Source organism: Vulpes vulpes, chromosome 15, assembly GCF_048418805.1.
Source record: "Vulpes vulpes isolate BD-2025 chromosome 15, VulVul3, whole genome shotgun sequence".
Lineage (NCBI taxonomy): Eukaryota > Metazoa > Chordata > Mammalia > Carnivora > Canidae > Vulpes > Vulpes vulpes.
Genome location: NC_132794.1, coordinates 11,222,321 through 11,248,487, shown reverse-complemented (window position 1 = coordinate 11,248,487; position 26,167 = coordinate 11,222,321). Strand labels below are relative to the sequence as shown.

Below are 26,167 nucleotides of genomic sequence, written 5' to 3'. Positions count from 1 at the left end.
AAAAATAAGTAGGTTAACTTTAATTTTAAGCAAAAACAATCCCAAAATTTTAGGAGAGGGTTCTAAATTTTAGAAGAGGGTTTTGTTTTGATATTAGGTCTCTTGTACTTTTACCTAACACTAGTAGTAAACACTTGGGGGAGGTAGTCACAATATAAAATGTTTAGTTCTAGTTATTTAGCTGTATCTTGCAAATATATTTGTAAGATTATGATATATATATACCAATGTTTGTGGAATACTGTTGGTGACATTTTATGGAAGCATTGACCCTTTTGATTCCCTGTTAGGGGTTGAAATAAAGGGTTTGAGAGAGTAAAAGGAAAGTTCTTTCAAATGGTCACTGTTTTAACTCAATAGTATTTTTTTAAAAAAACTTCTCAGTCTTTTTCATTTTAATAAATACAAATGGAGTTTGTGGTTTTTTTAGTTTTGAGCTTAAAACATTTAAGCAAAGATCACAGATTTGATCTCAGCTTTGCTGTAATCCTTAACTCCACCAATTGTCTTGCACATGAGTGCTCTTTGACATAAGCGTGAGTGGATAGATGTGGATGGATCAACATAAATTCGTATCTTATGGAATATCAGCTCATCAGACTGTTCCTTACTGCCATAGCATCGTCTTCCTATCCAGAAGCCAGCCAACATCATCCTCAGTAAGGAGTGACTGCAGAACTTTGACCATATTTGTGTGAATTTGATTCATAAACAGTGAAATCAAAAATGTTGGAAAACTAATATTTAAAAAATAGTCCTCGGGAGCATTAATTCTTGGTAATAAAGTTAGAGGCTTATTGGGTAGAAGATTTAAATGTAGTCTTTGACATAAAATTTCCTGGGGTTTACTATTAATCATAAATATTTAGATGTCCAGAGGTAGGCAATGTGCCTGGTTTACTGAAAACTATTTCCACATCCCAGTGGAGCTACAGTTCTCTTAAGTGTAGAAGTTCTAAATTTATAGTTTAGGAAAGCTCAGTTCTTGGGGTAAGATGTAAATTTTAATTGAAAATTAAACACTAGGCCCTGGCAGTGCTAGAATAGTTAAGTACAGCCTTGTTATTCCTCCTCCTTTCCTTAGATTCTCCTCAGTGATTAACACTGAATTTCTTTGAACCATTTATTAGATTATCTATTTGTTTTCTTATTGTAGTTTGTTTAAATATGTAAGAGTTTATACTAGAGAATTCTATATGATGTAATAAAAAGATTCATAATTTATGGTTTAAAAACACATGACACTGAGATATTCTGTATTGTGTATGGCTTTTGTTTTTGTAGTTGTTATCTTCTTTTCTATATGAACCTCTTTGTAATTTGTTAATTTTTGCTAAATATTTTAAAATTCTATTTTACATACAGGTCCTATGCATTTTCTTAGTTCTGTGTTTTTACAATTAAAAGTTTCCTTTTTACCATCTTTTAAGATACCTGCAATTATATTTGTAGAAAATAATTTTCATATTATAGGTTTTATTTTCTTTATCTGCCTGCCCCCCTTCTAATATTTTTTTAGCCCTTTTATAGCCCCTCCCCTTTTTTCTTTCTAAGAAATAACCTAAAATACTTGTATGAACAGTTTGGTTGACAAAAGAGGGAAGTAAATTAGGATATTTTTTTTTTTACTTAGGATTTTTTAAATGAGGACGATACAGAAAGTACACAATTTATGCTTAGACTATGAAATTTATGTTAATTGTGGATTTCATTATTCCTGACACTTTCTTGGATTATGGGAGAAGTGATTTGCTGTGTTGCTGTAGTAGAGAGATAAAATGACTTGGACAGGTTTTTATTAGAACTGGAATTATAATTCAGGATACTCTCTTATATAGATTTCACTTAGCATGAGTCTTAGTGTAAAGGAAATTAGGCATTCCCCCATTATAATACCTAGAATATTACTGTAGTATCATAATTAGACTTTAGAAAATCTATAGTTTTGGAAATCTATTTGGAAACAAATAAGGCTTGTTGATGACAACTAGATAGTAGTCTATGAAATTTAAGCTTTTTTTTTTTCACCTTGTTTTTAGAAGGGCTTTTTAGCATCATTTTGGTAACTTTCACATATTCCTATTTCTGTGCAACATTTAAAGATAGTTAAGGCTCTAAAGTTCTACTATATAGTATAATCCAATATATACTATTCATATATACATACACACATCATACAGTCTGATGTAGTAGTAGTCACTACTCATTGAGAAATCAGTTTCTTAATTGGACTAGACACATTTCAGGTGCTCATTACTATAACTGTAGAGAATAATGTTGGCCAGTATTCTGAAGAGTAGCTCTAATATTTTATGAGAGTTTTAATACTGACATGTAACATTTGGTTTAGTTCTTGAGTATTAATGCTTTGGAGATTATATTTGGCTTTTTGTTCATTATCACATATCTGGAATGCCTTGAAAACCTGGAAACCTGCTTTTTGATTCAAACTCTTCAGGATCCTTAAGAGGTTAAGATAATCCTGGGTTCATTTTATTTCTTCACATTTAAAAATACGAATATAAAATTAATAGATTACCATCTGGTAATAAGGTTTTGACATGAACTTGGAGCTTACTTTGCTAATAAGCCTTTTGAGTAAATGAATTTTTATTACTTTGGGAAAAAAATAGTTGTAATTTTATATAAAGTAAATTTATATTAAATATCAAGGTTGCTATATTAAAATTTCTTTCAGACAGGTGAATTTAAGTATTACTGAGATTTGAATGAAGTTTCTTCTTGGGATAAATGAGACATTTTAGGTTATCCGCTTACTCAGTGAAGACTTTAAAAGAAAAAAGTATTGAAGATGTGTTTTCCGAAAGAGGGATTCAAAGATAGATATATTTATTTGCTTTCCAGTTTGAAGAATTTCATTTTAGAGACATTGGGAGCTTTCAGAGCCATCTTTACTACATTTTCATGGCTAAATTCATAGTTGGAGATTGGGAATCAAGGCTTGGGATGGTGGAGATAGATTTTCCAAATTATCTCCTCTAAACTTAAACTTTTTGGAATAAAAACCCATTTCCATCTAGCCATCCTGAAAGATTTATAGACTGCTACCCAAAGTAATTTGGGCAAGGTTAATGAACAGTCTTTGAGATGTATTCAGTGGGCCTCCAAGTTACATTGATAATCCTACTTAACAGTTTTAGGAAACATCTAACGCCAAAGGAATAAATTTTGGCCAAAATATCTGGGTTGCCATTTAAAATGTCAGCAGTTGATCAGAATTATAATAGAAGTGAAAAGTGAAGGCACAAAATTTTTTAGTATTTAATTGTGACTTTGCTTAGATTATTTTTTATAGGTCCTGTATTCTAATTAGCACGGATAATTCAGTGTATTGATGAAGAGATTAAGATCTTTAATCCTGAGATCTATAAACAGTCCAACAATGATGACAGAATGAGTTCAGATTTGTTTTGCTTTCGTTTTAAAAAGGTAATACAAAAGAGTCTACATAGAAGAAAAATTTTGTTGCTAGAGGAATTCGGAGACAATTTAGCAGGATAACTAAGAATGATGTCAGAATAAGGGGTTCTGAAGGTAGGAAAAGGAAGATTAGGAATTCTTATGCATGAGATAGAATTCTCTCATGGTTACATTCCCTTCTCTACTATACAGGTCTTTATTTTAGAAAAATTTCATATGCAGTACACCGTTAAATTGCAGGTGGCCTTTACTTTTAGCTTTTTAAGAAAAATCCTTAGCCGTTAATTTACCTCACTGACTGTTTGTCATATCCATATAGTGCTCACTAATTATTCTTTATAAATGAATATAGGAAAACCTTCCCATGTCAAACATTTTCCAAAAATGAATTTTCTTGGGTGCAATCACTGGGTAATACTAATGGGTTAAGTTGTGTTAGAAGAAAAGTATTAAGAATTGGTGAGTTGATAGAAGTCAACATGAGCTCTTAATATTAGAACAAAGAACATCATATACTTGGTTTTCCTTTTATGGTTGAGCCACAAATCTGACAAATTGGGAATTTGTTCTAAAGATTACCATTATGAAACATTTAAAAAAGTTAAACTATAAACTCCTCTTTGCTTAGCATAAAGTTTTTACAGGTAGGGCATGAGCTTTGAAAAGGAGGATATGTCAATTCAGACATACCTCATTTTAGGTGTTTTGGTTCATATTGATTGTTATGTACCCCCACGGAAGTATTTTAATTTGGGTCATTAATGTATATAAACTGAAAACAAAGGATTCATTTATTTATATAGTGAAATACAGTTTTTGAAGAAGTGGAGTTCTCTTAAGACAACTGTCCCTGAGCAACTGCAAGAAGGTGGAAGGATGTGCGGATGAGTGGAGAGACCACAGACATGATATGATAGTGTTTTTCTGCTTGCTTATTCAAGAACCTTGCTTATTGCTTCTCACATCATGCTTATTAATAAATAGGATAAATTGAAAACTGCTAATGCATATAAATTAAGTTGAAAAATTGTTCAAAAAATTCTCATTTTTTTATAAATGACTTGTTAGTGAAGGCTAGAGAGTTTTAAGTTCTTCAACTTTCCATGATCGTAATATGATACAGTAGAAAATATGAAATCACTTAACTGCTGCCTCTGATACTTTGTAACTTGTCTTAAATCCTTGTCTACTTTCCCAAGGTTCCTTTACTTTTTGGCATCTTTTCTGTACTTTACAAGATTATTAATTTGTAAGGCTATTAGTTTATTTTTGATATGTAGCAACTAAAGATGCAAGCACTTTTAGAATTTAGGGGTCTATCGTAATTTGAGATAATTATCTATGTTTTCTTTCTTAGCCTGTGGACATCTCAACAGCAATGAGTGAGCGGGCACTTGCTCAGAAAAGACTCAGTGAGAATGCATTTGACCTTGAAGCCATGAGCATGTTAAATCGAGCTCAGGAACGGGTATGTAGCAATTTTAATGTATAAATGAGAATTTAAATAATTAGTTCTGACATAAGCAAAGTCTGTGGCATGCTGTTGAAACGTAGGTCCTTAAAATCCAAGGAAATTGTAATTTATTGTAATTAGCTAGCTTATTTTAAATGAAAGTGACTTGGGGCATGATCATTTATTTAGTAAGTATTTATTGTGTACTGTGTGGCAGGAACAGTTTGGGAGGGTAAATAAAAAAATTCTCTGCCCTTATATAGAGTTTGTAATCTGGTATATAAAAGTAGCTACATGCCCATAATAGCCCTGTGAAATGTAGGTACTCCTATTTCCCACTTTCCAGCTGAGGAAATGGACTAAGAAAAGGTTAGTCAACCTGAAACAAAACACCGTACGTTAACTACTGCTACCCTGGAATTAAAATTTTAAAAAAGTGATTAGGCAGTCTTGAATCCAGAGTCTATACTTTTAACAGTGGACAGCTTTCCATTTGTCTTCTACATTCCTGTGGTAGATCTGTATAGAAACAGTAAATATACATTCAGACAGATAAGGAAATACAGATCTGACCATGCCAGTGTTGAGTAAATCTACTTTGAAGGACTGACAACTGATCTTTAACCATCACAATAAATGTTGGTGATTAACGTAGTGTGAAAGCTGTTTTATGTGTTTGAACAATTTCCTGTATAACTCATTACTCCTTAAGCATATCTCTTGATTTATCCTGGATTTCTAATACCACAAAAAAGGTTATTAAAAACTCAGGTGATTGTGACATTTATATGATGTACATAAGCAAAGGGTGGGGATCCTTGGCTATATGAACTGTTTTCTGTATTCATGTATCAATGTGATATTTTGAGGAATGAGTATTATATAGTTATACTTTTTTAGTAGTTAGAGTTACATCTTAAATTTTGTTATTATTGGGACTGAACTGAATGTTAGCAAAGTGCTTCTTTGAAGTGTTTAAGAAAACAATTTTAAATATGTTTAAATTCAGCATGCTATTTTAAAAGTTGAAGTTTTAAGTCTTAGCCTTTTGAAGAACTAAATAACGTAGTGAAATAAACCAGAGGCGTTTTGAGTAGATAAGTAATTTTGCTTAGTTAATTGAGGCATGTTTTTTTCTTCAGATTGATGCCTGGGCTCAGCTAAACTCTATTCCTGGCCAGTTCACTGGAAGTACAGGAGTACAGGTTCTGACACAAGAACAATTGGCTAATACTGGTGCCCAAGCCTGGATTAAAAAGGTACACGACATACGCACATATGAAAGTGTCCAAGTACAAAATTATGATTTTTTTAGAAAATGTTTTATTAAAAATGCACGAAGAGGCCAGTGACTTTAACTGAAAGTTCACGAGTAAATTTTCTATGTGTGCATACTCTAGGATGGACACTGAAGATGGACCTGATTTGTGAGACAATGGCAAATGTATAAATATGGCTTAAGAGCCCGTTTAGTTTCTATCCTCAAGTTATTTCTATATTGCAACTGCTGGTTTTTTGGGGGGTGGTTTTTTAAAACTTTTGAATGCTAACAAGTGTATCTCAGGTGCTGTTCAGAATGTTCCACAGTTCCTGTTGGACTACTAATCTAATGATTTCAAAGCAGTGGTTCTCAAATTTTTTCTCATCATGGGATACTTTATTACAGGTTTATATTTGGTGGATCACTGCCCAAAGGGCCCTCTTACCATCCCAGTTTTCCATTTCTCTATTCCTCTGTCCTTCTTTCCCCTTCCTTAGTGCCTGTGCCCTCTTGTAAGCTCTCTTGGCCCTTACTCCTCACCCCTCCGGTGATCTCCAGCCCCTGATCCCTGTGGTTGTCAGTTGCCGGTTACAGCAAGTTGGTTGGGAGGCCCCAGTATTAGCACTGCATGTGGTGATCTTGCCATGGGACTGGAAGGCTGGGGAGGAGGGCTGGAGTGTGTGGGGAGGTGGGCAGTGCCGAAGGGGTGGTGAAGGGGGCGGGGTGGGGCTGGAGGATACAATCTGTGGACCACCATTTAGGCCCTGGTGGCCTCTGGTGATCCACAGGCTCAATTTGAGAACCACTGATGTCATGGAAAAAAACCAAACAACCAGGATATAGTAAGTCCTAAATTGAAAGGAGAGGATGGACGCCTCGTGCTGTGAAGATGTAGGTGCTCCTGGTTTCACATTCCTGCAATGAGACCTGTGAACTCCACCTACGGCTGCCTCATTGTCGGGGGAGTCCTAGGTGGTTAAGCAAGGCTTTCTAAAGAAATGCCTTCTGGTTTGGTTGGATGGGTGATGGGAAATTTGTTTCAGGAGTACTGGCAGCATGGCAGTGCTGAAACTAGGAGGCTGCGTGGTCTAAAGGATTGGGAAGGTTTCTTTATCCCGCTGTACTCCTGACTGCTTTTGTGATCATGGGCAAGTAATTACTTGGAATTTCAGTCCCCAAGTGTCATGAGAAGACAAGTCCTTATTACTGCTTCACAGGGTGGTAATTAATAGCGTGATGGGCACCTATGAAAAATGGTTATGATTGCCAGGGAATGAACTGAATTTCAGCAAAATGAGATTTTGGTTGCTTCAGATCTTTTAATCTCATAACATTTGTTTTGATAGCATTATCTCTGATGGCCCTCTTATTAACAAATTAATATAAAACATGATATATCCTTAGTTTGCCTGCCACTTGGGTGGGGGGGAAGAGATGTACTAATAGGTGTATAGTGAGTATATGGTCAGATTCATGAAAAATTAACTTTTATGTAATTTACTAGGATTGGTGTTGGAAAAAGATGAAAATCTAGCAAAATACTTTTGATTTTGAGTTCATTTTGGACTTAACTATATTACAGTATTTAAAATATAGTGGTTTGTATAGTATTTGAAAATGGTTTTCATCTCATTGGGACTAATTATAAGTACACACTTATTTGAGTAGTTTTAATTCTTTAATATTATTTAATCTTGAAGCTGAGTGCTCAGTATTTCATTCAGGAAATTAGACTTTAAGTTTATGTGAGTGTTTAGGCACATAAAAATTAAGTAGTTTTGTACAGTACTAGGTAGAAGCTTCTGAATGCGATTCCATTGCAAAATTTTGAACTTCATTTGTATGATGAAGTGCTGCCTATCCACATAATGCTAATACAGTTCTAAAAATCATGGTAACGTAACTTGCAGAAATGAATCTACTGATTAAATTGGTTCCTTGCAAACTGTCCCTTAAATTTTTTTTGCTTTCCGGTCTTGTAGGCAGTTGACAAGTTTTAAATAATTCACATCATGTTAAATGTAAATGTAACCCATTTTGATAAATTATGAGATATATTCATCAGAGACATTTTTAAATACTAGTAAGAAAGCTATGTTTTCAGGAAAACTCCCAGTTAAATGTTTATAGAAGAACATTTGCTACTGATGTCAAGGAAGGAAGGAACATTTTATTTATAATGTGGAAGGTCTTTAGATAACTGAAAAATTAACATTTATCTTCACTGTCAAATATCACAAAGTGTTGTGTTCAGAAAACTTTCAGTGATCATACAGCTTTTCTTGCCTCGCTACACTCTTCTACGTTAAAAACCACATGGAATGCCAGCATTCTCCATATTCTCTTTTAGTCTGTTGCAGTATATTCTTAGATGAAAAGGAGTGAGAATTTTTCCATTATTATTATTTGTCAGTAAAACATTTTTAAGTGATAATTGATTTAAAAGAACCTTTATTTTCTGGAATTAAATGATTTGGACATGACCCGAAGGGTATTGTTTATTATTATAGGTTCATTAGATTAAGCAGCTTTTTGGTGAACTGTATACACACTGGGGTAAAGAAACATGAACATAGTAGAGATTGGAAACCGAGTTGGAAGCCTGGGTTATTTGGGGATTTGCATTATACTTTGCACAGTTGCCCTTTTTTTTAGGAGTGTTGCCTGGAAAAGAGGGGCGGATGAACCTGGAAGTAAGTAAAAGTCATTCTAGGTGTGTAGCAACAAGGCAGTTGATACCCAAGCATCAGCTAACTTTTCTCTTTATACATCAACACTGCATGGCCTGCACCAAATAAGGAACTGAACCAGGGGTATGTTTTTACCTCCACAGCTGCCTCCTTCCATCAGAGCACCTTGTTGAACTTAATGTCTAGTCACACATCATTGGCATGCTTTCTCCCCAGCATATAATTTACAAAGCTGGGGAAAAAAATAAGATGATAAAGTTTTACTACTGTGTGTAAAAACAAGATTTAAAAAATTTTGTATTAACTTATCAATACAGGAAATGATTAATGCTTACTCTTTCCAGAGCTACCAAAAGTTTTGACTCCCTCTTTTGATAAGTTAATGACTTTTGCTATATATTTGCTAGAGAACATAAATCTAAAATTTAATAACAAGGGAAACTAAAGCAGGATTTGGAGATTTACAAATTTTTAAAAAAGCCATAAAGATCAACAGTAGAATTCATTTGTTCTGTTTACATGGATGTCCTTTAAATAGAGGCATCAGCTATTTATTTCTTAAAATGTGTGAATATGACTGTTGACCATGCTAATGTATATAGTTGTGCATCTTATGACATTAAGTGGTTTGCTGCTTTGATGGAAATTATGGTTCAGTGGGTTGGATACAAGAGAGATGACTGTTCACAGAATAACCTGTGAACTTTCACCCCTCTGTATGGAAACTTGTTTCAGGGCCAAATCCTTGTAGCTGTCTTCTTGCCCCGGTCAGTGCCAGCCCTACTATTCACAACACTGCTGCCACCGAGGCCTAGGTATGTAAACGCTTAAGGAGTTTTTTACAAGTCTTTTAACGTCACGCTAGGTTTTAAAAGAATTCAGATTCAGTTTGGTATAATGACAGGGTATTTTATATGACTGTCCATTTCTTACTGTGTAAATATACTTTAAAGAGTTATCTTCTTTGCTTCATAGGGATTTTCTAAGTAAAATATTTTTACTTGCTTTATGGTAGAATGGGGAAGAAAACTTGGGTTGTTAACAGTATGCTTCTTCAGTGTCCAAACTATTTCTAAATGATTTCTGGGCTTTATTCATTAACTAGGTACACCTGGGACAATTAATATTATTGACTGTTTTAACATTGCCTTCTTTTTATTTTGCAAGCTAAGAAGAGATACCAGTGAACCTAAATAGTGGACGAAAACAGGAGTGTTCTAATTTTTTTTTTTTTTTTTGGAGGGGGGCATGAGGGCCACTGTTTTAAACTGCCATTTATTTGCCTTATTTGACTTTCAAAATACTATTATGTTAATGGTGAAAATAATTAGAGCATCCACACTACAGTATGTATATAAGTATAGAAATTTAATTGCTATATCAGATCTAGAAGTAAAATAAGACTTTTTTTTTAAGTAACACCAAGTTTGTAGTCAAATTCTAACTGTGAAATGGGGACATTTTACCTTTCTTTCTTTGGATAGGATCAGTTCTTAAGAGCAGCCCCGGTAACTGGAGGAATGGGAGCCGTTTTGATGAGAAAAATGGGCTGGAGAGAAGGAGAAGGATTAGGAAAAAACAAAGAAGGAAATAAGGAACCTATCCTGGTTGATTTTAAGACAGACCGAAAAGGTAACCCATTGTTTTGGGAATGTTGATTATTTCTCCTTAATATTTAGGGTTTCATTACCTTCGTAGTTTTTTTTAAAGCAAGCTCTGCCCAATGTGGGCTTGATCTCATGACCCTAAGATCATGAGTCACACGCTATACCATCAGAGCCACCCAAGTGCCCCTTGAAAAAAAATATTTTCCCCCAAAGTAACCTTTCTACATTTTGATGTCCATGATGCTTAACTGGAGCATATCTACAGCTATTAAGAAAGAAAAGGTTCATCCATTTGTGGCAGCTTGTATAGATACAGATGGGAGTCACTAATGGGAGCTAAAAGGTGGTCTTATGTTAGTTGCTAAATATTATGGAAATGTGCATATATCAATGGGATTGAAATTTCAGTTAGATTACAGTTTTGGTAAATGGTATCCCAGTTTTTTCTTGTGACAGGTAACATACTTGTCATTTCTAGGCTGTATTTTTTTTTTCCTTCTTATTTATACCACGTATTCTCCTTATTTCCTATTAGAGTCTTGTTTTGTCTTCTCCTATAAACAGTTTTGGTATCTCCCTCTTTTTAAGCTCTGTCATTGAATTTTCTTGGGTTGGGGCTGGAGAATAGGCCAGTTGCTGACAGCAGTGTCAGCTCGTCATATTGTCTTGTGCTCAGGGCACCTTGGAACTTTTATCTTACTAGTACTTTGCCACTCCTGGAAATCCTTCTGCATTGCCCCCATGCAGTTGCTAAGTATTAAAAATATACTTAGCGGGGTGCCTGGATAGCTCAGTTAAGTGTCCAACTCTTGATTTTGGCTCAGGTCATGATCTGAGTCGTGAGGTCGAGCCCTACATTGGCCTCTGTGGGGTGCACGGGAAAGAGAATCTCTTGGGATTCTGTCTGTCTCTCTGGGCCCTCCCTCCACTTGTGTAAAAAAAAAAAGCAAACAAACATGTATATATATGAATATATGCACACACAGACACTTAGTGCTCATTGATAACAGCCAGTTGGTACCTCTTAAATAATTTCTTCCCTTGGAATAATGTCTTAAGTAGAATCAAATGGGGCTGTCATCTCAGTGTGATTTCAATAGATTGTATAAGCCTGATTTTTAAAGACTAGAAAGCTTAAACCTGGAATTTTCCTTATCTTTTCAATCAGAAAGATAAGTTGAAGTTAATGCAGATAAATTATTCTGTGTCAGTGAATTTGGAAACCAACTAGCTTGGACCAAATTGTGTGTCTCATAAAGCATTTTGCATCAGAATTTCTACATTGTCATCCACGTAGAATACTGTGATATCTTTTTTTTTTCAAATTAGAGGGATTAATTGTAAGGATTCTCAAGTAGGTTGGAAATAGCAGGAGAATCGTTCTGTGCTGCTGTAGCATTAATTCAAACTGAATTAGAAAAGGACATTGTATGGATTATGTCACATTTGACATTGTATTACTTATACAAGTTGAATAGATTTGAGTCATACAAGGTGATTTGTTTATAAGAAAACATCTGTGAATGCATTACATAATTCCAGGAACATTCTCGTTGGAATTGTGTAATAGGTGTTGGGTTTGGAGAAGAGTACTAGCAGATTTAGTGAAGAGCTGAAGAATTCCCCCTAGGAGAAATGGAAGCAGGAAAGCATGGACTTTGGCTAATGAGACAGTGAAATCCCATTGGAAAGGGAGGTTATGCAGTGAGATTGTCTTCTGTGAACATCTTCATTTGAGAAGTCAGGGGCTGTTTGCTGGGGAAAATATGGACCCGTTTATAGAGACACTTCTTTGTTTGGAGGGTGTGTGGCCTAAAATCCTCACCTTTTGGGGAACTTAATTAACAGCAGGGTGCTTTAAGGAATGGGAAAAGCCTTTAGAAAGCATTTGAAATAAATAGCCACTATTTTTTAAACTTATTAAAAAGAAATCCTAAAGGTGTTATCTGTGGCACTTAATAGGTGTATTCATATGCTACTAGGTTTTTGTGTTCTGTGAATATTTGATTTCTTAAGCAATTTCTATTACCAAGTTATATGAACATAAAGTATAGGCTTATACATTGAAACAGCAAAACAAGGTAAACTATATAAAAATCAAAGGTAGTGGGGGTTGAGTATTTTATTGGAAGGCATAGGTTGAGATTTAGGGTCCTACAGAGGGAATCATTGTATATAATAATTTAAAATGATGCTTTGGAGTTTCTTCAGTGAACACTGCCTTTTTATTTTAAAGGTCTTGTTGCAGTAGGAGAAAGAGCACAAAAGAGGTCCGGGAACTTCTCTGCTGCAATGAAAGATCTGTCAGGTGAGAGTACATTTGAATTTCTTCTTGTCCTATCTCCCACTTGAATTCGTATTTTGTTGCCACATTGGAAATAATCAACAACTGGTTATTTTTTTCTTTGTAGGCAAACATCCTGTGTCTGCTTTGATGGAAATCTGTAATAAGAGAAGGTGGCAACCACCAGAATTTCTCTTGGTCCATGATAGTGGCCCAGATCATCGCAAACATTTTCTCTTTAGGGTAAATATGAATTTCTGCATTAATTGTATACCCCTATTAATTTGAGGACTTAGAGGGTGAGGGGTAAGCATTGTATGATCACAGGATTGATACATTGTGGGTTGGGAGTGAATATATATGTGTGGGTAGAAATGGTAGGGTTTTGGGGTTTTTAAATATTTAAGCATACTTTAATATGACCTGTTAATGTCCTAGTTTTAAAAAATGCTGGAGGGAAAGAGGTGGGCCAAATCTGGTGAACAATTTGTTGACATTTTCCAGCGAACTTGGGAAATTAGTTTTATCCCGCCCATTTGGAGACCTGCTCTTAATTTGCAGTCCCTTTTCCCAAATGATTTGCTTCTCCTGGGTTGAGATTAATTTGACTTACATAGTGTGGGTTTTATATTTCTGTAAGTTATTTTTCTAGCATTTAGTGAAAAATACAAAGCTAATAGATATTAAAGTTTGATGCTGTTCTTATTGTATGTTTTTCTTGAATAGGTATTGAGAAATGGAAGCCCTTACCAGCCCAATTGTATGTTTTTCTTGAATAGGTATTGATAAATGGAAGCGCTTACCAGCCCAGCTTTGCCAGCCCTAATAAGAAGCATGCTAAAGCCACAGCAGCTACTGTGGTTCTTCAAGCAATGGGCCTTGTACCAAAGGACCTCATGGCTAATGCCACTTGCTTCAGGAGTGCCTCACGTAGATAGATTGAGGTTTTATATTAATCATTTCAGATAATTTTACTCTGCATCAAAATGTATTTCCTCTTTAATGTTGTAAATATTTGGCAATTTAAGACATTGTGTAAAAAGCAATCTGTACAAACATCTCCAGGCTTTGATTTTTGTACCATGGAAATTGTATTTAACCATACAGGGTTTTGGTATGTTTATATTGTTTACCTTAGTGATGTATTTGTTTAAGTGGCTAACATCCAAACGATTGTTTGAAGGCATCCGTAATCTTCAGTGTGGAATGTTAAATAACGCTTTTATACTGTATTTTGTACTATGATGTAACCTCCCTTCCTTATGGCTAGGCTGCTGTAACACTTGCCTGTAATCAGTGAAGGGCTGTGCACCTTGTACTAGTTCACAATGGGTTCTGCTGGACAGATACTGGGCCAGTGTTATTGAGGTAATCAAGCAAGATCTGTTCCACAGGGCTAATGCCACCATCTCCCCTTAAAATTTTGTAGAGGTTCTAAAAAAAAAAAAAAAGAGTGGTATGTTGTGTGATGATCTGCACTAAGTCCTGCGTTCCCATCAAAGCCACTTGGGCCATGAGAAGGGAGTCAAAATGAAGTCTGATTAGAATTCTACTGCAGAGGCCAAGTACATTTAGTATGGCATTGAGTTGTGATATAGTTTTACTTTGATGTGCATTTTGAATTTCAGCTACACCTAGATAGACGTTAAATGATAATTAAAATGCTGTAACCAACTTATCTAATAAAATCGGCACCCAGCCACTATTTTGTTGACTATGAGAAAGTTTAAGTTTATGTTAATTTTTAGGGTCTGATAGAATATTTCATGTGTATTACAGTGGTATTCATAATGCTATGTCTCTAAACTTTATTTTCAAAAGCTTAAGGCCCAAATATAAACTTCTCTGGAATAAATGTGGTGTTTTATTTTCTGGATCATAAAGTGAACACATACTTCTTCATTACTGTCATTTCTTTACCCAATACTTTTGGTTTCTAAGCACTTTTATTGTTAAGAAAATTTGAATCTCTCTCTCTCTCTCACACACACACACACACACACACCCCAGGGACATTAAATACTACTTTACCATGATAGCTGAGCATACAATTATTAACCTATTCTATGTGGAATACAAAATACCCTTATCTGAATTAACATGCATCAAAAAACCAAATTTAATATATTTGAGAATAAAGGAATCATAAATCAGAAGGAAAGCAGCAACTATGGTAGATACAGTAACAATCAGCTCAGCAGATCCTGTCTACATTTGTATCTTTATAAAGCTAGAACCTCCGTAGTAGGATAGGTGAATTGTCAAATATAATTTTGCCCTGATGCCATCAGTCACAATACCAGGAGATAATTGATCGTAATTTAGTTTCAATTTCCCATTTGCAAGGAGAAACTGACATTCATGACGTTCAGTTTTCTACTTGATTTATAATTAGGTTGTAAAGGTCTGGAAGTCTCAAGTTACTTATATTTTTAAAAAGTTGGGAGTTCTCTTCATATCTAATCAGAATAGTAAATGTTGATTTAAAACCTTGATCCTACTGCTTAACACATGTAAAAATTAACGTAAAAGGTTAATGTTTATCAACAGTTGAATATGTTAAAGTTAGATTCATTTAACTTCCAAAATGAACTTTAGAGCCAAAGGTATAAGAATCTTGAATTTCCTTGCTAGAAGGCTTTTTCCTCAAAGATTCCTTTTAGGCTTACTTTGGTGTTCAGGATCTCCAATTATAAACGTAGTCATTCATTTCCACATGTCTTAAAGATGATTTTCCCAGTATTGGTGTTTGACTAAGTTGATCCAGAGTCTTAGGGTGCAATCCACAGTTAGCAAGCTCCTCAAGAACAGTTTCCTGTGGAAATTTGTATTCAAGTAAGTTAAAAAGTGTATCAGTCTCTGAACACTGACTTTTTTTTTTTTTTTTTTTGGTAATCTTTACACCCAATGTGGGACTTGAACTCTGAGATCGAGTCGCATGCTCTACCAACAGAGTCAAATTTTAGTAATTACCATGGGAACTTTGACAAACACCTGCCTTAATCACGTTCATAAGGCAAAGGCAGTTCATTATCCATAGAAGTTGACCCTAAAAGTTTTCACATACAATAGCATTCACAAATAATTTTGGTTATTTTTAGACGTCTGGCAGATGATAAAAGCATGAGGCAATTTTAAAGGTTTTAATTATAACCTGTAAATAAAAAATAGAAACCTAACTATATCCAAAATTAAAGGCAAATACTGATAAAATACCCATAGTTTATAATAAAGGAATCTGGTACTATTCTGGATCTGAGATGGCCATATAAACAATTTGCCTTTTTGTTTGGGAAATTCTATAGTCGTTGCGGAGTACAATCTAAATTCATAAAAATTTATCTCAAAAAACCCAAATCTTACCCCTTCATTTTAGGATTGGCAGTTAAATAGTACAGTTTATTTTTTATTTATTTTTTAAAAGATTTTAGGAAAAAAAAAAAAAAAAGATTTTAGGGACGCCTGGGTGGCTCAGCGGTTAAGCGTCTGCCTTCCGGCTCGGGGCGTGATGCTGGAGTCCTGGGGATCAAGTCCCACATCGGGCTCCCCACGTGGAGCCTGCTTCTCCCTCTGCCTATGTCTCTGTTTCTCTCTGTGTCTCTCATGAATAAATAAATAAAATCTTTAAAAAAAAAAAGATTTTATTTATTCATGAGAGGCAGAGACAGAAGCAGGCTCCACGTAGGGAGCCTGAGGTGGAACGTGATCCTAGGACTCCAGGATCACGCCCTGGGCGGAAGGCAGGCACTTAAACCGCTAAGCCACCCAGGGATCCCAAATAGTACAGTTTTGTTTTGTTTTTTTTTCCCAAATAGTACAGTTTAATGGTAAGTCAGACACAAGTTTGACTCTATAAATCACTTCTTTCTTCCACCCGAGGAAACTAGCTACAGTGAGCTACGCTAACAGCTGTCTGCTTACCTTATCCAGTACTTTATTCACTGGCAGGCAGATATTAAATACAGCAGTTGGCTCATGTGTATATAGTCCAGCAGAAAATGACCCATTCTGTGAAGATCTGAGTAGCATGGTTACTGAATGTAGAGAATGAGGCATGATAGGACCCGTAATCTCCAAACTAAATTGATCTTTGTATCCAGAAACAGCTTGTGTCTTCACATTTACACTTCTTGCCTTCAAGAAAATTTAAAGAAAAATTACTGTCACCGTCTCTCAAGCTTTTGTCCCTAAAGACTTGTTCAGTAACTTCATTTGGGTTTTCCTCTTTACTAGTTATGGACTAAAAGGTACAACATAGAGGGACCGTAGCCAGTGGTACTATAATAGCACTGTATGGTGGCAGGAACTATACTTGTGAGCATAATAGCATAAGGTAGTTCGTAAGACATCAAAAGAATGCTATGAGTAAAAATGTTAATTCTCCATCTGTAGCACATCTCCAAGTTATGACTCAGTTTAAGCATATTCTAGAGAATATAATTTTTCATATAGTATCCTAATTTAGTAGTATGCTTTTTTACTTAGGAAAACAAACAAAAAACAGGTACACCTGGATGGCTCAGCGGTTGAGCATCTGCTTTTGACCCAGGGTGTGATCCTGGAGTCCCGGGATTGAGTCCCATGTCGGGCTCCCTGCGTGGAGCCTGCTTTTCCCTTTGCCCTTGTCCCCGCATTTTTCTGGGTCTTTCATAAATAAATAAAACCTTTAATAAACAAAACAAAGCTTTTCTGGGGCCTGAACTCACAATCCTGGGATCAAGACCTGAGCTGAGGTCAAGAGTCAGATGTTTGACAACTGAGCCACCCAGGCTTCCCTATTAAGATTTTTTTAATGGAAGTAGAGTTGACACATGTTACAGTTACATTAGTTTCAGGTATAGGACTGCGATTCTACAACTCTAAACATTATGCTCTGCTCACAAATGTAGCTACCATCGGCCACCATATTGTTATAGTATCACGGACTATATTCCCTGCACTGGGCCTTCCATCCCATGACTTACTCTATTCCGTAACTGGAAGCACATACTTCCCAATCCCCTTTAACCCTTTTGCCCATCTCCCTTCCCAATTCAGTAATACATTTTCAATGCAGAATACTGGGAAAATAAATATAAAAATAAATTCTATTTTTTAAAAAAATACAAATTCGGAATGCCTGGGTGGCTCAGTGGTTGAGCGCCTGCCTTTGGCTCAGGGTGTGATCCCAGTTTGGGGATCGAGTCCCATGTCAGGCTCCCTGTGAGGAAACTGCTTCTCCCTCTGCCTGTGTCTCTGCCTCTCTCTGTGTCTCTTTTGAATAAATAAAATCTTAAAATCTTTTGTTAGTAACATTCACAATGTATTTGTATTTACATCTGTTAAGTTTTTTTCAACGATATGGATATACAGCTATTCTTTTCAGCTATCCAGGATTTAGGTTTTGAGATCTCTAATCTTAGCTAGGTTCTTTCATTGCTTACGAAATGACAAAATGAGATTAAAGCAGCTTTTCCAAATGGCAAAAAAGACTAACACCAAAATGCTTTTGTTGCCAATCAGATTTATTCAGTTAGAAAAAATTACTTTTATATAATTCAAATAAAACATTTCATATAATGAATGTTCTCATATAATTTGATATACCTTTATATCAACATTTTTTTTTATTGGGAGGAAAGCAAAAACAAAATATGCACCATGTAAAATGGTAGGAGTTATTAAAAACAAATCAAGAATTTGTTCTTGATTTCTTCTTAAAAAGCTTACTTATGAGGATTAGGGTAGATTTTTTTTCTTTTTTCCTTTTCATTACCTTAAGCATTTGCATTGTGGCACCTCGGAAAGCTACAGGTGATAAGAGGGTTGGTGGAAGTCCTGCCTGCGGACCTGAACTAGCAATTAAACTCTTAGAGTTGATCAAGAAATTCAGCAATGTAAGGGTATTCATTCCCTTCACCAACACAATAGACTCAGGTCTGTGATCCATTTGCACTTCGTGTTTCTCTTTTCGTCTGAAAATGACAATCAAGGAACTTGCAAATTAAAATCCCATGCTAATGAGAAAAGCCATCATCTTGATTCTGAATCACCTGGGACCCTTTTTTCCCATTGTGAACTGGAAGTGCTCTTTCTACCCCACTCTGCTGCAATTATAACATATCTGCTTAAATCAAAATGATTTCTCTTTGACCATTGAATTTGCTAGAAGTTGACTCCTAAAGAAAACGAATTTCTTCTCTAGTTGAAAACATACTCTATATGGAATGTTTCCATTAAAAAAAAAACTTTAGCAGTAATTGTTCATAGTTTACTGGTACTTAGTCTGTTTTTTTAGAGAATGATGGAGAATTATGATGGAGAATTAGTTTAAATATGATCTTAAGACAATTTAAGATTACAAATAAAACTGTCAATATTACACAGCTCACTAAATTCAATGAAAATCAATTCTAGTTAACACAACGGAAAGGATACAGCTTGATAGAGAGTATGTCTGGTTTTTTAATTTTATCTTGCACACCCATCTCTTCCAGCCAGGAAAAGCTCTCATCTTCATCCTCATCACTGATTACTTGTTCCCTAGAAAATTGTTATAGTTAGAGTTTCCATTTCATCAAACGGTTTCCTCTACAAAACTACTTCACTGAGACCGTAAGTCCCTAGGTGATGTAAAAGGTGGTTTTAATCACATACTCTCCATGTCCCAGGCTTGTTCCAGATGCCTTTTTCTTCTCATGGCCATTTTCTTTTATTAGCGGCAGAGAAAATTCAATACCTACGTGAGAAAAGAAAAATATAACTGAGTTTCCTTTAATATACTCTAAAAGAACAAGTGTGTCCTACTTTTACAGAGTATGAAATCTGAAGATTTGAGCTTTTACACGTGGATCTATTAAGGCAACAGCTTTCAAGCTTTCTTGACAGTAGCCCACCACACACACACACACACACCCCTCCTCCTCCTCCTCTTTTACACAAAAGGTTCAGGAAACAATGAATACTCCCCCACTACATGTGGTACTCTTTCCTGTAGTGCTGATTAAATAGATCTGTGATCATCAATGGTTGGCCCAGTTTGAAAATTATGTTATTAAAAGGGGGTAGGAATTTCTAGACAAGTACATTCAGATGGGAACTTTCCAGCTCAATATGTTTATCAGATCAAAGAAGGGAACACCATTAAACTTAAAGAAAGCTGTGCATTAAGGGACAGCTTAAATCACTGCTGGGAAAAAATAAAATCACAAATTAATCACAAATCACAAAGAAGGCATTTCTTAAAAAATATAGGTAAAACTGGTAAAAGGCAATTCAATTGGTAAAAAGACAATTCAAACTTTAGCTTCTAAGGAAAGTGCTTACTATACTTTTTTTTTTTAATGCTTAAATCAGTTTTTTATTACAAAAGAAATTACTCAATCATAAAAGCACATAAAAGAACAAAGCAGAATTCTGTCTCATGACCATTGGCCACTATGGGGTAGCCGTATTAATTTTGTAATACTCTTCCAGATTTTTTTAAGGAAAATGAAAAAATTGCATCAACTACATACACTGTTCCAAATTTTTATATTTCTTTTGTTAACAATATAACATTCTCCTTTAACAAATTACATAAGCTCTACGAGAGTAGGGATTTTGTCTACTTCTGTCACTGCTGTATTTCTAGGGACTAGAACACTGTATAGAACAAAGGTGCCAATAAATGCTCACTGGATGAATGGAATGGATCCTCCTTACCGTCAAATCAACTACAAGTTCTGTGGGGTTCAAGGATATGTGTATTTGGTTTCTCTCTATGGTCTCAGCACCAGAGCAACTGGCACATAGTAGACACTCAAATATTCATTGAATTAGCAAAACAGCTCAATGATGAAACCACTGAATTCCTTTTAACTACACCAGCATGTTGACATCACAATAATCAACTATGCTCCCGTTGATGAAATAACGGGATAAATAAAAAATAAATCATTTTAAGCCTATGGTTTTACCTTCATTTTTCATAGCTTCTCTTATGCCTCTAGTTGTAGGAGAGATGAGAGCTGTGATTACATCATTTCCTGCTAATCCTGCCGCTCGGAACAAGATCGTAAACTGATAGGTACAAACGTAGAAATATGGGCAAAGCTTTGTCTTCAGTAGATTATAGAGAGAAGTGAAGCTCACAGACCTATGAAGTAGCAAGATTTTCTTTAGGCATTACTACACATTTAGCTTAACAACTAAAATTTAGTTTTTTATGATTCAGTTTGATACTCATTTGAATAAAAACACAACACAAATATTATAGATAATGGTTTGAACTTTTTCTACTACATACATAACTTGGCTCTTAAAGGACTAAAATTGGTCATGGGACCCACAGTGTTTACCGCTTAAACGCTAATCATGTTTTCTTTAAATAAATCTTAATTGGGGCAGCCTCGGTGGCTCAGCGGTTTAGCGCTGCCTTCAGCCCAGGGTGTGATCCTGGAGACCCAGGATCAAGTCCCACATTGCGCTCCCTGAATGGGGCCTGCTTCTCCCTCTGCCTAGGTCTCTGCGCCTCTCTCTCTGTCTCTCATGAATAAATAAATGAAACCTTTAAAAAAAAATTAAAAAGAAACCAAACAAATCTTAATTGATAACTGGTTGCTGACTTTTCTCTGAGCAGCTTCTGCTGATGAGAAAGGAAGCAGCCACTGAGATGAAATAACATAAAAGAATGTATATATTTATGTAACACTTATACATAATTCCACAATTGCATAAAGAGTGAATAAGAGTAAAAAAAAAAGTAAACAATTTAAATATCGATTATTAACAGCTTAGAAAAAATAATTCAGAGGAACACAGAGAACCTTTTACCAGTATACACTTCCACATTGTAAATAAGAATACTGATTACAATGAAAATACACTACTGGGATGTACAAATTTTTAATAATCTTACCAGTCACTCATTAAAATGTGTTGCAAGGTTTCATCATTTGACCAAGGGCTTATCTTTCCAGCCATTCTTCTATCAGCTCCAATGCGAGGGAACAGTGGTAGCCAGGGAAAGGCAGGGTGCAACCAATAGATTAGGCTCTGCTGAAAGGCACAACGGAGCTGAGTGGAGAGTCTGGGATCCTAAAATCCAGAGATGATATTGGAAGTTTTTGCCACATTAGAAGTATAAAATTTCATCAAAAAGCACTGAATATGCCACTTATTCTAAGAACCTTTACTGTTTCCTATAGAAAAGTATTCATAACTGTTACACCGGCTAAAATGTAGTTTATTCTTGTCAGCTTTTATTGTATCTTAAAGCATATCAAAAGGAGGACTTAAAATACAGATGGGAACATTCTCTCATCTCTCCTGTTCTCTCCGGAGAACAGTGACTATTTTAGTTATCATAAGGGTAGGGCGATAGACAGAGATGTTTACTGCATGTAAGTAATACTATGTTCAACCCCTCTCCCCTCACAACTGTTTCAACAGGAACCAGTAAAAATGAGTAATGAGAATCATAAATCAACCTGATTTATTAAAAAAGATGTATCAGGGCCTTCTTTTTTTTTTAAATTTTATTTATTTATTTATTTATTCATGAGATACACACACACACACACACACACACACACAGAGAGAGAGAGAGAGGCAGAGACACAGGCAGAGGGAGAAGCAGGCTCCATGCAGGGAGCCCGATGCGGGACTCGATCCAGGGAATCCAGGATCACACCCTGAGCCAATGTCAGGCGCTAAACCGATGGGCCGCCTGGGGATTCCCCAAGGCCCTTTTTTTAGGTAATCACTTTTAATCTAATTTGAGTTGATGAGTTGCTTGACAGCAATGCAATTACATTCCTCCAAAACCATTCTAGAACTCATTAACTCTATTACAGTATTTACAACACTATCAAACAGGTAGCAAGAATTAGTATGTATGAAAAAAAGAATATACATTATATCAGAAAACCAGGAGAATAACCAATCTACCTTTGCAATTCTATTCAATTGCTTTTCATTTTTCTCCCTTGTATTTTTTTCTCAGAAGGATTTAGAGAAGAACGGTTTTGTTCAAACAATTTCTGCCTCTAACATTAGTCCTCAGGACAAGTCTTTAAATTTAATGGGCAGTTACTGAATCTGATAGAGAAAACTGCATTGAAGTGCAAGAAATACAAAATTCCCCAAGTCTTAGTGTCTTTAAACTTTAGAAGAAAAACTTTTTAGAAGAAGGAAATATTTGTGACATTTTGCAGAGAAGTACGTTTTACAATTAATTTGTTACTTTAAAACACACCTAACTTCCCTTCAGAATTACCTGTATACTTTGAGGCAAAGTAACTTCTGTTGCCCTACAATGCTGGATGACACCTTGGGCCTCTTCTTGTGCTTTCAAGTGATCTGCCCAGGTAAAGGGTTGAGAAGAGGTGAAAAGGAGTCGAGTTTTAATACTCCAGTCCACAGGTAACTCAGTACTTTCTGAGGATGGAGTATCAGATTCGGAGAATGATACTTGTGGAGTCTTTTAGGAAACAAAGGACACAAAAATTAGTTGAGTACCAAAGAACCTCCCTTTTAATCTACAGATTTTATCAACCTGCATGATCACGGAATTGTCAGAATCTTATAACTGCATAATAAGTAACACTGAAAATACACCACACACTGTGAAACACCCTAGAAAGTTACAGTAAACTGTTGACAGTGGTTTTCTCTGGAAGTGGGAATTTATTGTTGTTATAGGTGGTGGTGGTGGAGGGCCACATTTTTACCTTATAGTTTATACATAGTTCAGTTACAAGAAGCATGTACTATTTCCACAATCATAATTAAAAAAAAAAAAATCTACTGATCTTGCTGTCAAAGCAAAAACCTTCCAAGTAATTTATTATTTTTTAAAAATGATTTATTTATTTATTGGGGGGAGGCAGGAGCAGAGGGAGAGAACTTCAAGCTGACTCCCTGCTGAGCCAGGAGCCTGATTTGAGGCTCTGTCTTGTGATGCTGCTCACGGCCCTGAGCCAAAATCAGGAGTTGAACGCTAAACCGACTGGGCCACCCAGGGTCCCCTGCAAGTGTTTTAAAGAGCACCATTTAAGCCTTGCAAACTCCGGAACCAGGGCTAAGCGGTTCCTGCAGGTAACTTAGGGCTCTTGTGAGGCCATATGTAAAAAGACGTTTCCTGATCTCAAAATTTCCTTCCAGACTGTTCTGCTGTCCTTTCAAGGCCGTTTTCTCCACTTTATTTACAATGATTGTTTGAGGTGACATCACACACACCAAGTAACAGGTGCGGGGGAACTATCTGTAACAGACCCTGTGAAGGCCGTCCCTTTATATGAAAGGTCTTGGCCCTCTGGCCTGCTCCTGTTAAGGACGAGCTGCGCCAACAGGAATACCTGGGGGATGGTACCAAGAGGACGGCTGTTGTGGCCGCGTCTGCAAGGTTCAGGGATAGGCCACAACCTGTGGAGGTAGTTTGTGGATTTTGTCTGAAGATTCAGTTAAAGAGGAAGTTCAAAAAGCAGTTGGGTGTGGAGAGAGGAGCTGGAGTCACCGCCCACGGAGAGAGTGTCAAAAACAGGTGGAGGAAGGACAACCTGAATCTACAGTACGTAGCGCTGTACGTCAGGAACCTCATGCTCCCGCCGGCCGATGCCATCTTTTCAACCCGGCAGAGGTGATCACTGCCTCCACGCTCTCGAGCAACGACTTAACAAAAAACATGTTTCTGAGGTATAAGTTTAGGTTTTAAGACTACACCTTCTACTGACATCGAAAACTGTTACCTGCAGTAATTCAGTATCGTCTGTTCTTTCAGGAAACTTCTCCTCCCACAGCGAATCATTTTCTTGATTAGAATCTACAAACTGCGGGGAAAACGATGGTCCTTTTTAATCCCAAACGATGCCGGAGTTTGCGTTAACCACCACCAGCGCCTCCCCCGGCATCCAAGTGCCTCAATAAATGCCCAGGGCAGGAAATTCACACGCAAATCACCAGACCGCGGCTTCACGCCAGTTTCGCGTCTGGCCTGACTCTTAAGACCGGGGGTGGGGGTGGGGGTGAGGGTGGGGGTGGGGGTGGGGGTGAGGGTGGGGGTGGGGGATCCGTGCGTCCGACGGCGGGTGCGGAGGTCTCAAGCCCAGGGACCCACAGGCTCTGCCTGCCAGGAATTTCGGACCCAGGGATCCCCAACACTCCTCCACCCGGAGTATTTCCGAGCGCGAGGGCGGCGGCCGTGCGGGGCAGGAGGGTCTCGGGTCTTCCCGCCCAACAGCGGCCTCCGCGGACGAGCCGCCCTCCCCCGGAGCCCTGACCCCCGACCCCCGACCCCCGGGGGCTCCGAGCGGCCCCGGCCGGGCCGGACCGCGGGGCGCCCGCCACACGGAGCGCAGCCTCGGGGCAGCCCCGCCCAACGCTCCGGGCCGCGTCCGCGCCCCCCGCCCCCGCCCGCCCGCCAGGCCCGAGACACTCACCGGGGCCTGCGCCTCCTGCCGACCGCGGGGCGGCCCGTCGGGGGGCTCCGCGGAGGCCGGCGGCCGGTTGTCCAGGCGGGCGAAGGGGTTCCTGCGGGCCGCTGCCGGGGGGCCGCCGCCGCCGCCCGCCGCCGGGAAGGGGCGCAGGAGCAGCCCGGCCGCCAGAGCGGCGCGGCGGGGCGCAGGCTCGGGCTGCTCCCCGGGCGCGGCGGCGGCCCCGTGGCTGCGGGCCCTTTTCCGTCGGAGCCGCAGAGTAGCGGGAGGCTTCCTGAAGCCGGGCGAGTAGCCGGGGACCGAGACGGCCATGACGCGCGGCCGCCGCTTCCCGCGCGCGCCGGCCCCGGCCCCGCCCCCGACGTGGCCCCGCCCCCGCGGGCGAGCGACGTCGGCCGCCCCGAGGCCCCGCCCCTCCCCTCGGTCGGCTCGGCTGCCGGGCGCTGCTGCCGGGTCCCTGGCGGTGGCGGTGGCCGGGTCGTGGCCGGGTCGTGGCCGGGCCGTGGGCGCCGAGGGGCGGGGCAATCCGCGGCCCGGGGCACCGGGAGAGCTGAGCGCTCCGTAGGTCTGGAGCAGAGGCGTCACGAGCGCCGGCCCCGGCCGAGACGACGTCACACTGGGCTGCCGCTGGGGTTAAGCCTGCGGACGGCCGCGGCGGGCGCCCAGAGCCGGCGGGGGGCCTGCGCCTCCGTCCCCCGGACTGAAAAGAGAGAACCCGGCGGGAGCCGAGCGAGCGCAGCCGCCCCGCCCCCCTCGCCCCGCCCCGCCCCGCCCCCGCGGCCGCTCCCGCCGGCGAGGCTGGGCCGCGGTCCTGCTGGATCCCGAGGAATCCCTGAAATAAATGAATGCTTGGAAAAATTTTAGTGTCTATGGACTAGAGCCTCTGAGGCTTGAAACCACTCAGGCTCGCCACGGAAGGCAGGCACGGAGGACGCAGCGCACACAGGGCGATCGCGGGAACGCCCACACCCGGACGGCCTTATCAGGAGAGCAGGAGGGCGCCGCTCCTGCCGAAAGCAGTTTTCTTCATGGGAAGGAC

The 26,167-nt window shown here is 38.4% G+C and overlaps 2 protein-coding genes across 5 annotated transcripts in view; one reads left to right on the top strand and one right to left on the bottom strand.

Moving 5' to 3' along the window:
- Positions 1–14,591, top strand: part of SON (SON DNA and RNA binding protein) — a 32,722-nt gene extending 18,131 nt beyond the window's left edge. The window contains exons 7-13 of one of the 4 annotated variants that reach the window (XR_011997668.1): positions 4,799–4,909; positions 6,037–6,153; positions 9,581–9,660; positions 10,330–10,477; positions 12,689–12,760; positions 12,864–12,979; positions 13,516–14,591. Coding sequence is in view for 2 of the 4 variants with exons in the window: in XM_072740768.1 (XP_072596869.1) it covers positions 4,799–4,909; positions 6,037–6,153; positions 10,330–10,477; positions 12,689–12,760; positions 12,864–12,979; positions 13,516–13,674 (723 nt within the window). In the remaining 2 variants the exon portion in view is untranslated. Of the gene's footprint in view, positions 1–4,798; positions 4,910–6,036; positions 6,154–9,580; positions 9,661–10,329; positions 10,478–12,688; positions 12,761–12,863; positions 12,980–13,462 lie in introns of all 4 variants that reach the window. The other 3 variants (XR_011997667.1, XM_072740768.1, XM_072740769.1) reach the window with 3 other exon arrangements.
- A 240-nt stretch (positions 14,592–14,831) lies between these two features.
- On the bottom strand, positions 14,832–25,750 carry DONSON (DNA replication fork stabilization factor DONSON). The gene is made up of 10 exons (XM_072740772.1): positions 25,135–25,750; positions 24,445–24,525; positions 22,974–23,177; positions 21,615–21,793; positions 20,674–20,852; positions 19,373–19,454; positions 19,154–19,258; positions 18,492–18,690; positions 16,658–16,870; positions 14,832–15,551 (listed from the first exon to the last, which is right to left on the bottom strand). Exons 1-10 carry the CDS (start codon positions 25,438–25,440, stop codon positions 15,414–15,416), a joined length of 1,686 nt encoding a protein of 561 aa, XP_072596873.1. The 5' UTR covers positions 25,441–25,750; the 3' UTR covers positions 14,832–15,413.
- Between the last annotated feature and the right edge of the window lie 417 nt (positions 25,751–26,167).